The sequence below is a fragment of the Phoxinus phoxinus genome, assembly GCF_949152265.1.
Source record: "Phoxinus phoxinus genome assembly, chromosome: 11".
NCBI lineage: Eukaryota > Metazoa > Chordata > Actinopteri > Cypriniformes > Leuciscidae > Phoxinus > Phoxinus phoxinus.
This window is the reverse complement of record NC_136886.1, coordinates 21,878,340-21,894,824: the sequence shown is the minus strand read 5'-3', so window position 1 is coordinate 21,894,824 and position 16,485 is coordinate 21,878,340. Positions and strand designations below refer to the sequence as shown.

The 16,485-nt window shown below is 38.8% G+C and overlaps 1 protein-coding gene across 12 annotated transcripts in view; it reads left to right on the top strand.

Moving 5' to 3' along the window:
- The window catches only part of LOC307006464 (endonuclease V-like), a 134,894-nt gene that overhangs the window by 94,098 nt on the left and 24,311 nt on the right, over positions 1 to 16,485 (top strand). For 4 of the 12 annotated variants that reach the window (XR_013799461.1, XM_079627491.1, XM_079627484.1 and 1 more), the window contains one exon: positions 15,826 to 15,898. The exons of 5 other annotated variants lie outside the window; for them this stretch is intronic. Coding sequence is in view for 5 of the 7 variants with exons in the window: in XM_079627491.1 (XP_079483617.1) it covers positions 15,826 to 15,885 (60 nt within the window). In the remaining 2 variants the exon portion in view is untranslated. Of the gene's footprint in view, positions 1 to 15,825; positions 15,899 to 15,996; positions 16,199 to 16,485 lie in introns of those variants that run through there. 3 more of the 12 variants (XM_079627492.1, XM_079627487.1, XR_013799462.1) reach the window with 2 other exon arrangements.

The following is a 16,485-nucleotide window of genomic DNA, read 5'->3' as shown; positions in this document are numbered from 1 at the left end:
GCACAAGAAGGAAGCATCCGTTAAGAGCCAAGAGGTGTAAACTTTTGAACTTGATCATTGGTGTAAATTGGTCTTATTTGTTTAAAAATGCATTCATTAATTTAGTCCAACCCTTCAGAGGCTAAATAAGATATTAGCATGTACAACACAATAAGAAAAATTTCATGAACATCATCATCTTGCTCAAAAGTTTACCCCTGGCTCTTAATGCATCGTGTTGCATTATTAAGCATTACCTTGCAGATTCTAAAAGATGTACAATAGGTAAACGTATGACTGTAACTATACATTGCAATCATTTTGTAAGGTTTAAAATATTATTTTAAGAGCTCAGTGTTGAGACCTTTCGCCGGGATTTGATTGACAGGTGATCTGACCAATTATAATGCAGATACACGCCATTTTTGTTCGACAAACAAACCAAATCAGTTAGTAGATTAAAGGCAGTGGACTTGAACTTGAAAAATAGTGTGTATTGATTTCTTTTTTAGAAATTTGTGCTATAACTAGAAGAGATTATCAGTTCACGTGCTGCTTGAACTGAGGCCTACACATTAAAGCACCACAAAACAGTATTTATCGTTTGAATTTCATAAAAATTAAAAAAATTGAAAGCTGAGACTTTATTTCAAACCAAAAGTACCCTGCTCTGTCTTGTCTGTTGGCACATTGTTAGTGTGCTCTTTGCTCCGACCGAGAACATGTGGAGTGAGAGAGGAATGGCTTGTCGGACGTAGCAACAGTAACCAAGAGGGGCGGGTCTTTGTGAAAGGTCAATTTCAAATCATTTAAATCTTTGTGGACTCGGCCGGACTCGACTCGGACTCGGATGTTAAGGACTCGGACTCAAGTCCGACTCGACCCTCTTTGGACTCGGACTTGGACTTGTACTCGGTTGTTAAGGACTTGGACTCGACTCGGACTCGACAAAGGTGGACTCGGACCCAACACTAGACCTAAGCCACGCCCGTTTCGGCATTGGGTGTGACGTCACTCAAGGTCTCGCTCGATAGGCTTAAGCAGTTGCCCGCATAGTAGCCAATCGGCGCGCGAGCTGTCTCGCCTAGGTCTGTATGCTGAGGCAACACGTTTTACATTTATACAAAATTAAGGATAATTTTTGGCTTCAGTATTCTCGTGGAAAAGGATTTTCCCCAATGCGTAGCTAAGCTACGCAGTACTCGTTCCTCTCTCTAGAGAGAACCGAGGTTACTTTAGTAACCGAGTACGTTTGTTTGCTTGTTTATACTACTAAATACAGTTTACCCAACATCTCAGATTAACCTGACATTGCTAGCTTCCTTTATTGTTAGCACAACATGCTAGTAACTCACTAGCCTGTTAAAGGTACGTTCACACTACAAGTGACTTTGTCGCTGCAGGTCGCCAGTGGCTGGTGGTTAGGTCCCTAGTGAGCGTTCCCGCTACTGGTTGCCTAGTAATGTTTGTGAGTGACATTCACGGATGTTTCTCCATGTTGTAGACAACAAATCCGTTTTCTTGCCGCTACAAACAAGCATTTTGGAAGGAAAATTCTAAATATAAATGGAATCAGCGCATAACATGCATAATATTAAAGATGAACGAGAAACTGTGAGTGCTTTTTGCCATCGCGGCTATTTAATTGCAACAAACGGGCAAATACCGGTGGGTTCACGAAACCAATCAGGCTCTGAGTCAGTACTGTGAATACCACTGTATGTACACGGAGATATATCACAACTTATAGGACAGTTTCTGACTGCTAAAATTAGCTTCTAGATACTATTTTGGATGCGCCTAGCCTAGTGAACTCTTTACATGATTCGGTTCCGGCTGAAGTAGAGCCCGTGCAGCAGGCCAGATGGGTGACAGTGAGGGATCGCTCTAGTCGCGGATCAAAAAACCACTGTTCCGTTCCAATAACAAATCGATTTGCCCCACTCAGTGAAACACCCACTGAGAATTATGTTGATTGTTCCCTGGTAATTGGTGATTCGATCACACGGAACGTGAAAATAGAGACACCAGCCACCATAGTCACATGTTTGCCGGGAGCCAGAGCGCCTGACATCAAAGCAAATGTAAAAGTGCTGGCTAATGCTAAACGTAAATTAGATTATTATTCACGTCGGTACTAATGATGTTTGACTCCGCCAGTCGGAGATGACCAAAATTAATATTAAAGAGGTGTGTGAACTCGCAAGTACGATGTCAAGCACTGTAATTTGCTCTGGCCCCCTTCCTATTCGCAGGAGTGATGAGATAGTTAGTAGATTGTGTTCACTCAATGGCTGGCTTAGAATTCATACTGTGGCAAGTAGGACGAGGTCGAGGGACGTGAGAGAGCGGCGCGAGACCGGTGGCGTGTCTCGCGCCGCTCTCTCACGTCCCTCGACCTCGTCCTGCTCGCCACACATAGACAATTGGAAAAGTTTTTGGGGCAAACCTGACCTGTTGAAAAAAGATGGTATTTATTAGGGGTGCACGATATTGACAAAATGTGATATTGCGATATCGATAATGAATATTGCGATATCGATATTAATTTCGATATTTCAATTCCGATCGCTCAAACCACTTCAGGAGGAAGTCTGGGCCGCATTCCAGACGAAACTGGACAAGTGTAAATGCATCGTTGTTGAAACCACATGTAAATTTTACTCCAAACAAAAATGCAAAAAATTAAACGTGCGAGAGCGTGTTATAGGTCATGTTATAGCCAGATATGACGACGCTACTGAAGCACGCATCACCGAAGCTGAGCATCGATTCATCAAGCCAACGTGCAAACTATCGCAAGTCAAAGTGAAAGTAAGTCGCAGACGCTTAACACACAATCATCTTCATTAAAAGTAAAGAAATTAAATTATCTTACCAGGGCTGTTGCCGCTCTCTCTTATTGCGGTCTTTGATTTAGAAATTTTAGCTGACAATCAATAAAATGCAGCTCATAACTTGCTTTCGGTGACGTGGACTCTATTAAATCTGCATATAGTGCGGGAATTGAAGATCGGATTTATATCCGTTTTGCAAAAATACATTTATGTGACCAGGTGTAAATGGAGTCGTTTTGATAAATTAGATAACTATCCGATCTGAGAAAACACATGAAGCGGCCAGGTGGCCTGATGTTTATACTTGTGCGCTGGCGTGTGCGTCAAGCCGGCAAATGTGTGTGTGTGGGGACTGTGTGGTAGAGCGAGGGAGAGAGTGAAGGCTTTTGGCTTTGGAGTGAGTAGCGACTAGAGTCATATTGAGAGAAACAAAGTGTCTTCTTTCTGACCACTGTGGGAAATCTGTAGCATGAAAAGTTAACCCTCTCCTTGATTGCATGTTGTTTATGGAGAAGGGGTACCAGGAAATGAGTCGGGGGAAATGCAACGCTACCAAGTGACGTGTATTTTTCGAGAGGTGCATGTTGGACGCATCATAAACAAAATATCGCAAAATTATCGCAAGACTTTCGATATAATATCGGGCAACGTGATATCGCGATAACAATATTGATTCGATATATCGTGCACCCCTAGTATTTATCCCTCCTGGGATGGTGCTGCTCTCTCTAGTAATTTGGCTCATAGTCTTAGAAATAAAACATGACAATCTGGGGTTCAGGTCAGGAAGCAGACAGACTGGCTTAACCGACTGTCTGCTAGCGGCCTCACGTCACCAAGGTCAGATAAATCCCATCACATAGAGACTCTTTCACCTAGATATCATCATATAGAGATTGTGTCTGTTCCCCGAATTTGGGAATCCTAAAAACGCCCAAACCCGTCTAAGGTTAAAAATGTAATTGACGTTCAACAAATAAAAAACAGATATACTACTAAATACAGATATATACTAGATATATACTAAAAACAGATATAATACAGATGAGCAAATGATAGCTTGGGTTGCTGAATATTCAATCTCTTACTTCAAAAGCGCTAATAGTTAATGATATGATTTCAGATTATAACCTAGATGTGCTGTGTTAGACAGAAACCGGGCTAAAACCAAACGATTACATTGCTTTAAATGAGTCAACCCCACAAGATTACGGTTGTAAACATGAACCTCGTCTGAAACGCAAAGGAGGAGGTGTTGCTGTAATTTATAGTAATATTTTCAAAACCACTAAGAAATCTAGTTTTAAATATAATTATTTTGAAGCATTGGTGCTTAATGTAAAAATATATAGGTAAACGATAAATCACGTTTGAAAATTCTGCTGGCTACTGTATACAGGCCACCTGGGCACCATATAGACTTTATCAAAGAATTTGCGGACTTTCTATCAGAATTAGTATTGGCTGCAGATAAAGTACTAATTGTTGGTGATTTTAATATACACATAGATAATGAAAAAGATGCATTGGGATTGGCATTTAAAGACATTGTATACTCAATTGGAGTTAGACAACACGTGTCAGGACCTACTCATTGCTGTAATCATACTCTAGATCTAATTCTATCACATGGAATAAATGTTGATGCCGTTGAAATTCTGCAGCAGAGCGATGACATCTCAGATCATTATCTAGTCTCATGTAAATTACATTTAGCCAAGGCTGCAAAGCCGACTCCGTGTTATAAATATGTTAGACCTATCACTTCTGCCACTAAAGATTGCTTTATCAATAATCTTCCTAATCAGTTTCATCATCTCAGAATCCCGGATAGCTTAGAAGAACTTGATATTGCAACAGAAACTTTTAACTCTCTCTTTTCCAGCACTTTAGACACAGTTGCTCCGTTGCGCTTAAAGAAGATTAAAGAACATAGTCCAACGGCGTGGAACAACGAGCACATTCAGGCCCTTAAGAGAGCAGCCAGAAAAATGGAGCGCAACTGGAAGAAAACAAAACTAGAGAGCTCGATTGCTTACAGAGAGGCTTTAAAAGCTGCTAGATCTGCTTATTTTTCAACCCTATTAGAAGAAAATAAACATAATCCTAGGTATTTATTTGAAACAGTGGCTAAACTAATGAAAAAGAAAGCTTCAAGCCCGGAAGTTTCCAAGCAACACAGCAGTAATGACTTTATTAACTTCACTTATAAGATCGATAATATCAGGGACAAAATTATAAATATGCAACCGTCTACTATAGTATCGCATCAGGGAGTGCATTGTAGTCTCCCTGATGGGAAAATTTGATTCATTTGTTGCTATAGGAGAGGAAGAATTTTGCAAACTCGTCAAATCATCTAAATCGACAACATGTATGTTAGACCTTATACCGACTAAGCTAATGAAAGAGATGCTTCCAGATGTCATAGATCCTCTTCTTAAAGGGATAGTTCACCCAAAAATGAAAATTCTGTCAACATTTACTCACCCTCAAGTTGTTTCTAACCTGTATGAGTTTCTTTCTTCTGTTGAACACAAAATAAGATATTTAGAAGAATGTTGGTGACCAGACAGTTGATGGGCCCCATTGACTTCCATAGTATCTTTTTTTCCTACTCTAGAAGTCAATGGGGTGAGGGTGAGTAAATGATGACAGAATTTTGACAATGACAATGACAATTTATTTGTATAGCACAATTAAAAACAACAGTTGTTGACCAATGTGCTTTCCACATTGTAGCAACATTGACTATTGACATCTGGTCAAATTAATGAATCGTGATCCTCACACACACTTCAACAGGACAGGACACCAACATGGCTCACACCAACATGTAACCGGACACCACACATTCCTCACAACAACATCTGGTCTTCCACACACACAAACGTGTCCTTAAACGAATCATGTTTAAAACATTACCAAATATATTCTGTGTTGCCATTTATATGTCATGACAGGTTTGGGATTTAATTTGAGTTCTAATGTTTATTAATCAAACTCTAAATGCTTCTAATATTATATTCCCTATATATTTTATGTAACCTTGTTATCAGATAATCTGAACCTGAGGTGTTTAGTAGCATTTTGAATCTTGAGACCTAACGGAGTCGAATTCTGATAGCAGAATGCAGTAATGTACATTGTTTTACACATGTTATATTTCTGGAGCCAAAAGGTTTAAGCCACACACTTTTGTAATCCAAGCCAGAAGGATGTTCACAGCAAACAAAGAGAGTTTCCCGCTTTCGAATCACTGAAGGTGATTGGCTGCTCGCGCCGAACGAAGGTGGAGCTATACATTCTTTAAAGCCAAAGCTCCCCCAAAATCGCCCCTTCTGCTCTTGCTACCCGACCTCGTCATGTGAACAGTCCGCGATCGACTCCTCTCTGGAGTCCGTCTCTTTTTATTTTCTTTATAAAGTTTCTTTTGTTTCATTTTCAAAGTCTCCTTGGTTCGTTTCCACCTACGAGTCGAACAAACGAAGCCTGAATTCCTTCAGTAACATATCACTTCCACAAGAGGCCTTCTTCAAAACTCGCGCCCTGTCCGAGGAGACACGAGCGCGCGCTCTGCTCCGAGAACACGCGCAGGCTGGACACAGCTCGTGCACACAAACGAACTTTGCAAGTATTATTACCTCCAACGAGTTTAATGTTTTAAGGTTTGTTTCGATTGTTGGCTCTCTCAAAGGTCTGTGATTTCGTTATTCTATGACCATTCTCTCTTTCTTCCCTTTCTCCCTCTCTCTACAATCTCAGCGCGTGCACGGCGCGCCCCTATCTCTCTCACTCCCTCTCTCTCTCTCTCTCTCTGTTCCGCATTCAAATCGAGCGCGCGACCCTGCCCTCTATCTCATTCGCTCTCTCTTATTCTCTCTCCCAAACGCACAACCAAAAACCTCTGTAAAGCGCTCCCCACGCGTGCGAGGTGTGCGTTACTGCTCTAAATAGCACCAGCCTAAATCAGAGCAATCTCTCTCTCTCTCTCTCTCTCACTTTCTCTCTCATCATCTGTTACCCGTTTTGTCTTGTTTGTTAACTGTAACTAAATGTACATAGACATATAAATCGGTGTATCTTGAGTAGTCCATATATTATGTAGTTGTGCATTTATTAAAACCATATATTATATGACTGTTTCTGACTGTTGAAAGTTAATAAATACGAGTCAATGAGATAGATCCAAAGCTACCCGCTCTTAGTATGCACTACATTAAGGTAGTTTAATTTTATAAACACAGGAAAATTAATGGTCACGACCAGAAAGTTAATATTCCTTGGAGTTTATAAGGGATAACTTTATTGAGGGATTGATGGATTGATCTTTGATGATTTTGCGGGACAAACACCTCTTTGATCATTACATGAATTTCCCTTAAAGGTTGTCTCATAATCGAAGTTAAATAAGATTATTGATATATGAATGAGGAATTATAAGACGTTGTGATCGATTATTCAGATATTCATATAATCTATACATTTTCAATTTCGATAATTTAATGTAACTGTAATATGCAAAATATTAATCATATTCATGATTAGTTATTAAAATTCCCTATAGATCATTTGAGCTAATTCATACGGACCCAGAGTCCGAGGCATATACCTTACAACATATAATCCACATAACGTCACAACATTGAGTCACATAAATTTCACTTAACAACATCAGAACACAAAAAAATAATAATAATAATTTAAAAGCACATAGAATCACAAATATTTGTAACAAAATAAACAAATGTATTAATCTATTTTAACAGAAACAAGTTTAATCGAAGGCTTTTAAAAATAAAAAAGTTTTAAGTCTGGATTTAAAAGTAAACAGGGATGGTGTCACAGTGTCTGGTTTGTGTTTCCCCGGGTATCCACTAGAGGTCCTCGTCCCCCACGGTGTCTTTCACATTATGAACTGCATTCCCCACAATCCTTGTCTGCACTAATCACTGTCCATTGCACTCAGCTGTTCCCCGTCATCATTGTTCCCAGCTGTTCCCTGTTTCATTGTTAGGTCTGTGTGTATATATACCCTGTCTGTTTTAGTGTCTGTCACGGAGTCCTTGCTATTATCACGCCACTTCTGTTCCCTGTTTGTGTTCTTGTTTGTTGGATTGCCCTATTGGATTTGACCCTTGCCTGGACTTGTTTGTGAGTACGGATTACCCTCTAATAAAATACTTACTGCATATTGGATCTTTCCTCTTCTCCTTGAGTGTGGATCGTGACAGATGGAGCTTGTCTTAAACTAATAGGTAAAGTATTCCAAAGCCTTGGAGCAGCGACGGAAGAAGCTCGGTCTCCCCTACACTTGAGCCTCGATTTTGGGGTAGATAGCAGAGCCTGATTATTTGATCGGAGTGATCTTGCCGGTTTATATTCGGAAAACATTTCAGAGAGATAGGTTGGTGCTAAGTTATTTAAAGATTTATAGACTAATAGAAGTACTTTGAATTCTACTCTGAACCGCACTGGTAGCCAATGTAATGAGCGTAAAATAGGGGTAATGTGCTCCTTTTTTTTATGCCGCACAAAAAGCGTGCCGTAGCATTCTGTACATACTGCAAGTGAGCTAATGTATGCTGATTGATTCCTAAATATAATGAGTTGCAATAATCTAGCCTTGATGAAATAAAAACGTGAATTAATTTCTCAAGGTCTTTAAAGGAAACAAACGGCTTAACTTTTGCTAGTAAACGAAGTTGATAAAAACAAGTTTTAACAACTGAATTTATTTGGCGGTCAAACTTTAGATCGCTATCAAAGATGAAGCCCAAATTTTTAACCCAAGGTTTTAGGTGCACAGACATTTCCCCTAAATCCAAATTTATAGATTTTGAGCACTCAGATGGACTAAAAACAATAATTTCAAATAAACCTGTGTGTCATCTGCATAGCAATGAAAGGATAGTCCATATTTCGTAAAAATGGACCCTAGAGGAAGCAAATACAAAGAGAATATTAGTGGAGCCAGAATAGAGCCCTGTGGAACTCCACAGAACAAATGTGCTTTACTCGAGTAGTGGTCGCCCATCTTAACTGAAAAACTCCTATTCGTTAAAAATGATTTTTGCCATTTTAGTACCGTACCTCTTATACCAACACTATTTTCCAGACGATCAATAAGAACAGTGTGATCAATAGTGTCAACGGCTGCTGTTAAATCAAGAAGCACAAGGACTGCAAAATCGCCAGAATCACAGGTACTTAAAATATCATTATAGACTCTAATCAGTGCAGTTTCTGTAGAATGACATTTTCTAAAACCAGATTGAAATTTTTCCAACAATGAATTCTCGACTAAAAAACGCTGTAACTGTGAGAAAACAATTTTCTCAAAAAATTTTGAGATAAAGGGCAGGTTAGAAATAGGCCTAAAGTTTCTCAATACGGTTGAGTCTAAGTTCAGTTTTTTTAATATTGGATGAACTACTGCGTGCTTCAAACAATCAGGCATGATGCCGGATTCTAGGCTGCGATTTATTATAACCAGGAGATATGGAGCCACGTCTGTAATGATTTGTTTAAATAAAAACGGAGGAATAATTTCCAGTGGAGAGCCAGAAGGCTTGAGCTGCTTTGCTATTTCTAGCAATTCAGACTCAGTAATTGTGATAAACTCACTAAGAAGCACATTGACATTCCAACACTTATTAGAAAAATTAAAAATAGTTGTACACGGCGTGTTCGTTATAATCTGTCTGAGGTTCATTATTTTATTTTCAAAGAATAATAAAAACTCATCGCATGAAGGGGTCGAAACCCCAGAAAGACCAACTGATGGATTTAAAGTAGCATTAATTATATAAAAAGAGTCTTGGGTCTAGAGTAGTTCTTATTGATAATATTGGACAAATGTCGATTTTTCGCTTTTTTTACTTCCTTCTGATATCTGCGAAGAGAATCATTTAAAATCTCAAAAGAAACCTGAAGCCTGTCCTTTTTCCATTTTCGTTCCGCTCTTTTGCAACATCGTCTAAGGCAACGAATGGAATCATCAATCCATGGTTAAGAATAAGGTTTAGGTCGCCTGGCCTTTAAAGGGGCCACAGAGTTCAAAATATCAGAACAGGTGGAGTCAGAGCCGTTAAATATGAGAGTTGCGACACTCTGTGATCTCGCCGCCACGCGGTCACGTGATTAGTGTAGCTCTCAATAGTTCCAAACAAATCCGCGTTGCCAATGATTTTTAAGCGGGGCAGACAGCAGCAGCTATATGTACAGCAATTATCGGTAAATATTGACGCATAATGGACATTGATTATTACGTTGACACTTAAATTGCTTACATATAATAGCATTTTTTTTCTGGGGGGTAGCAGAAACACAGCATTAATACGTTTTTGTGTATAATTTTGGTAGGCAATGGGGTGCTCCCATACACACACACAATATATATATATATATATATGTATATATATAATATTATATACACACACACACACATAATGATACATATATTATACACATACATAATGATAATTTAAAATAACTATTTTCTATTTTAATATTTTCAAATGTCATTTATTCCTGTGATCAAAGCTGTATTTTCAGCATCATTACTCCAGTCTTCAGTGTCACATGATCCTTCAGAAATCAGTGTAATATGATGATTTGATGCTCAAGAAACATTTATTATTATTATCAATGTTGAAAACAGTTGTGTAATTTTTTTTTCAGAATTCTTTGATGAATAGAAAGTTCTAAAGAACAGCATTAATTTGAAATAGAAGCTTTTGTAACATTATGAATGTCTTTACTGTAACTTTTTATAAATTTAATTAATCCTTGATTAATAAAAGTATTGATTTCTTTTATTTCTCCCCCCAAAAAATAAAATAGATGTTCCTACTGACCCCAAACGTTTGAACGGTAGTGTTTAATGTTACAAAAGCTTCTATGTCAGATAAATGCTATTCTTTTGAACTTTCTATGCATTAAATGATCCTGAAATAAAAATGTAAATAACTTTTTTCAACATTGATAATAATCAATAGTTTTTTGAGCATCAGATCATCATATTACACTGATTTCTGGAGGATCATGTGACACTGAAGACTGGAGTAATGATGATAAATTCAGCTTTGATCACAGGAATAAATTACACTTTACTATATATTCACATAGAATCAGGTGTTTGAATAATATTATAATAATATTTCAGAATATTGCTGTTTTTCTTCTTCTTCCCCTAATCAAATAAATGTAGCCTCGGTAATCAGAAGAGACTTCTTTTAAAAACATAAAAAATCTTACCGATCCAAAACTTTTGACTGGTAGTGTGTATACACACACACATTGTTCCTGAAACTTTCATGTCAATAAAGCCCTTTGAATTTAATAAAAAAAATTGTGCATTTAACTTTAGAGGGAAGGGGGACTGCTCCCATAAGGTATAATACATTTACTGTTTTAGTTAAAAAAATACATTCACATAAACCTGCACAACAAGTGAATATCAATTAAAGCTGCTCAGTTTAAGTCAAGAAAGAAGTTTGGTCAACAGTAAAAAAATATGCAAGGCAACCAATTGCATTCAACAAAACATTTAATTATATAATATATCTAGGGAGAGGGTATGTAAGTTTTCCTTGAATGTTCTGTCTTCAAAGAAACTTGTTCGACTTCCTACAGGGAGAGATGCAGAAAGCAGGCCAGAAAAGGAATACAAGTGTTCACAATAGAGCCATTGCATTCTTCCACCGAAGCTGTAGGACGATCTGGAGACCTGGTGGTGAATCGAGAATCATTCAAATGCTTATCCATACAGTGATGACAAACTCCACGCTATAAGTAATGCTATAGATACTTGGATGTTAGGGTGAGAGCATTCCCCTGCCAGAAGCAGAGCGTGTCACAGACCCCAGAGGAGACCGGCCTGGAGTCGAGCCTGTTGGACAGAACTAGGGGTGGTAAAGAAAGAGGAAACGGTGTTAAAGTTCATACATTCAGGGACAGATTAAATACACATTGAAAGCCTATGTTTCCTAAACATTTTCATGAGGTTGAAATTGCGGAAGTGAGAGAACACACCTACAGTTAGGTCCATATCTATTTGGACATTAGTCATGATTTGTTATTTTGGCTCTCTGTACTCCAGTATCATTTGAAATTAAATGAGAACAAATATATATATATATATATATATATATATATATATATACAAACCACTATTGTTATTCAAATTGTTGTTCTTACACAACAACATTATGGAAGAAGCTGGATGATTATTTTGCTCATCCAACAAATTATGAAAATTAGGGAAAAGATCATTTAATATTTTTATTGCATTATGATACCGTATATACAAAGATCAGCCATAAATTCTGCTTTTCTATAATGTTCAGGATTTTTTATACTGTCATAGAGGTGTAAAATTCATTTACACTTTTTAGCATTGAGGTCTTATTTGTGGGGGTGCTGCTGTACTTATTTGCTTTATATCCAGATATATTTCTAATATTCTGACCACCTCATGTATGTAAATAAGGTTGGCCAAAAAAACTGAATACAATGTAGTGCAACATCACATTTAACTATGACCTCAGTATTCAATTTGCACATTTCTGACTGGTAGCTAACGTTAGTGAAGTGTTGGTCACGTAAGCTAACTGCAATTAACTATTATCTTCCAATAAACATTAACTAAAGATTAATTAACTTAAGCTACATAAATTACAACTACTGATTAGATTCATGAGAGGACGGCTAATGCATTGAAATGTCAAAAATAAAGTAATTTCGTTAACTTACCAGCGAACGTACTTTGGAAACACTGAAAATGAATGGGGTTCAGTGCTGGAACTATCAGTGTTTGGAACTATCGGCTGCTCCGCGACACGCGTTACTTCCGCATTCCAAAGTTCCTATGGCAGTCTATGGGAGTGTCGTAACTCTGTTTTTCAACGGCTCTGGGTGGAGTTAAACCCGGAGAGAAGCACCTCAGCGCTAGTTTCACAAGCAAATTCAGCACAGGAAGGCATCACTTCATGAAAGATGGTTAAAAAAGATGATTTTGTAGCATTCAGTAGATGCACTAACTCTTTGGCTAGGTGATCATTCATGCAGCATACATGTACATTAAAATCACCCAAGACAAGAATCCTATCATATTTTGGGGTTACATCACCAAGAAACTCTGCAAAGTCTGTTATAAAGTTTGTATTTTGCTTTGGTGGTCGGTAAATTACAGCAATCAGAAGCGGCTCACCAAGTTCTAGGCGAAACACCTGAAGTTCAAAACTACTGTAGCTGTTACTCACCACTGGGTGACAGGTAAAATGCTCTTTGTAGATAGACATCAGTCCGCCACCCCGTCCAGTTGTCCGTGGGGAATTTAAATACTGACATTTAGTTGGCAGAAGTTCGGAAAGAGGGCTCAAGTCTCCAGGACAGAGCTAGGTCTCAGTAAGAAATAAAAAATCCAGTCTCTGCGCAGAGAACAGATCGTTTAATATAAAAGTTTTATTTACAACCGATCTGGAGTTTATCAAGGCCATCCTAACTTTCAGGGGATTCAAATTTATATTCTTTTCATGAACTGCACGAGGTAGTGAGCGAAGGTGATTCAGACACACTCCTCCATGACAGAAACGAGGGGAGAAATTGGCGGTTTGAGCGCTTAAGAGCGGAGCCGACTCAGTCGAAACCAGGGGAATTATCCATTGTCGAAGCTATCCTACTAAATTTGTCAATTCACCTTTGGCTAAGCCCCGCCCCCCTTAGTTACTGTTGCTACGTCCGTCAACTTCATGGGCTCTGGTTTGGTATCAACATGGCTTATGCTGTGACAGCTCTTCCTGCTGAAATTTTATCAAACTTTTGTAAAGCAGCAAATAAAGAGTCCGATGGAAGTAGGCAAAAGGGGCTGCAATATGCGTTCGAAGGATATATTCAAGACATACAGGTGAAACTCAAGCAACAACAAGGTATCCAAATAGAGGCAAAAGCATAATGGTCACAGTCAAAAAATGAACCACTGCATATCCTACTAATCGAGACGGAGGCTGGGACTAACAATATCAAGGAGCAACACTGTTCATGCAAAGCTGGGTACTGGGTAGGTCTCTATTCACTTCTATAATCGTTATTACAAAGCAAACGGACTACGCAAGTATAAAGTTGTATTTATTAGCAGCGTGTGCGAGCGTATCAACAATTAGGGTAGAGAACCGAAACCATAACATAAAACAGCATAAAACTGTCTAACTAGTATAACTTCACAGTAATGTTAAAAGCATAATTTATCTTAGAGCACACAAAATGTGTGCTTGTTGATCCTTGAGGGGTTTCGCTGACTGAGAGGACGTCCCCACAGTTTAATCCAAAGACGACACTTGTCAGGATTTGACTTCGGTTTTGGGAAGGGGAAAAAACGGACACCCCCCTCCAACCTCTCTGGGAAACGCGTATCAAATGCCCCAGGCACAACGTTTAACCATATTTTTGATAAAACTACGACGGTAATAGCCTGCCGAGACCAAAAATATGAGACTAAAAAGGATCTACCGCCAGCAGTCGATTTTGATATTCTAGGTATTATTAACTGGCCGGAATTTTGAGATCGCAATAGACGTGAAGGACTATAATGCGTTAAGAGCTCGCTCAAGTACTGCGGAGCTAAACTATTTAGTGCTTTGTAAGTAATCAGCAATATTTAAACATTTATACGATGTTTAATAGGCAGCCAATGCAGTGTTGACAGAACGGAGCTAAAATGGTCATACTTCCTGGTTCTGGTAAGAACTCGAGCTGCTGCGTTTTGAACTAGCTGTAGTTTGTTTGTTAAGCATGCAGGGCAACCACCCAGTAGAGTATTACAATAATCTAGCCTTGAGGTCATGAACGCATGAACTAATTGTTCCGCATTTTTCAATGAGAGCATATGGCGTAAATTAGATATATTTTTAAGACGTAAAATGAGGTTTGACAGATACTAGACACGTGACTTTCAAATGAAAGATTGGTATCAAAGAGCACACTCAGGTTCCTAACCGACGACGAAGACTTATATACCTATGTGTCTTGCCACTATTGATCAAACAGATTTGATTCGTCATTACTACAATTAGCCTGAATAATTTGGGTAAATGTGTAAACTAGATTTATGCCTATTTTTTCACATCTTCATGGACACCACAATGATTTCCCTTGTGTGGTGATATTTTTCCTTGTAATTATATATTGTTTGCAAAAATGGGAACTGCTGCGTATGTGTAGATGAGAGAAGCAAAGTGTAAGCACCTTGTGCACACGCTACATTATGGCCAAGCATGCACCCTTAAAATAGCATCTGAATAACGCGCCACTGACTTTAGACTAGGTTTTTTCTGGTCTGTGGCAGAATTGTTTTCTGAAACTGCAAAATAGCACCAAGGAACGCTTGCGCCGGAACAAGCCTCCTCTTTTCGCTGAAACCCACCCACCCCCATTGATTTGTTTTGCTGGCCATGTGCTCTCATGTCTATTGTCTTGACCATACCCATCTTGTTACCTGATTATTGGTTCATTTGGCCCACCTGTCCTCCCTCAATACCTGCCTTGTTTGCTCCCTGTTTATTCTCTTTGTGTTTGCAGTCCTGTGCCAGTTCATTGTCTAATGTTCCCTCTGTGTGGTTTGCAGTCAAGTTAAATCAAATCAAGTCAAGTTCTGTTTCCCCCCTCGGGGTAGTTTTGTTTGTTTTTGTTTTATTTAAACACTCGCTCCTTACATCACCACAAATCTGACAAAATGTAGTTTAAATTGAAAAACAATTGCACACAGAACCTAGTAAAAAGGCCTAATAATAGGATTTACAGAAATTATTAGGCCCAAAACCTTTCCACAATATTTGCACTAAATTTTGGGGTAAATCTGATGAAATCTGTGGAATTTAAACTGTGAACTATTGAGAATGTGTAGAAGTTTAGAAATGATAGGTGTTTTGTTTATGGAAATCTGTTTTTTTGCAGGCACAGATTCCATGTGGGCCTGCCTATGATTCAGTTTCTTTCTGTCTTTGTACAGGCGGACATCCGTTCAAGAGAATACCTGCGTTGCCATGTCCTGACCTCTGACATGGGCTAGATAAACAGATGGGGTGAGAAGAGAAAGTGCTTTTGTAATTGTTACATGTATTATCACTGATGATTTCTAATTTAAACACTTATTCTTGAATCAAACATTTTTGCCCTTTAGAGAATGGTCACTACGTATTGCGTAGCTAATACGCAGTGGGAAAACTCCTGTCCTCGAGAATATTGAAGCTTATATTTTAAAACGCAGTGCAGCTGAACAGCAATACCAACCGAGCTACTAGCTAGCCCATTGGCTGTGATGAGGAAACTGCACATCCAATGGCGAGGCAGCTCAGCAAACCAATCAGGCAGCTTGGCGCCAAGTACGTGGCTTATAGCTATAAAACCCGCTCCATTTCGCCATAGTACGTACATAGTACATTTAATCTCCTTCAACGGACTTTCACGCCTCTGTCTCCTCTACGAAGCTTTGCCGTTGAATCAAGCCAAGCAGCTAGAACGAGCCTTACCTGCAGCGGACCAGCGCCTTCTCTTCGAGGAAGCCGCTTCTCTTCTGCAGCCATTCGGCGACTACGCATATTTTTTCTCTGCTATCTGTGCTTGCGCCGTTGCGAAACACAGTTTTTCTGAAAGAGCAAATTTCTGAGAG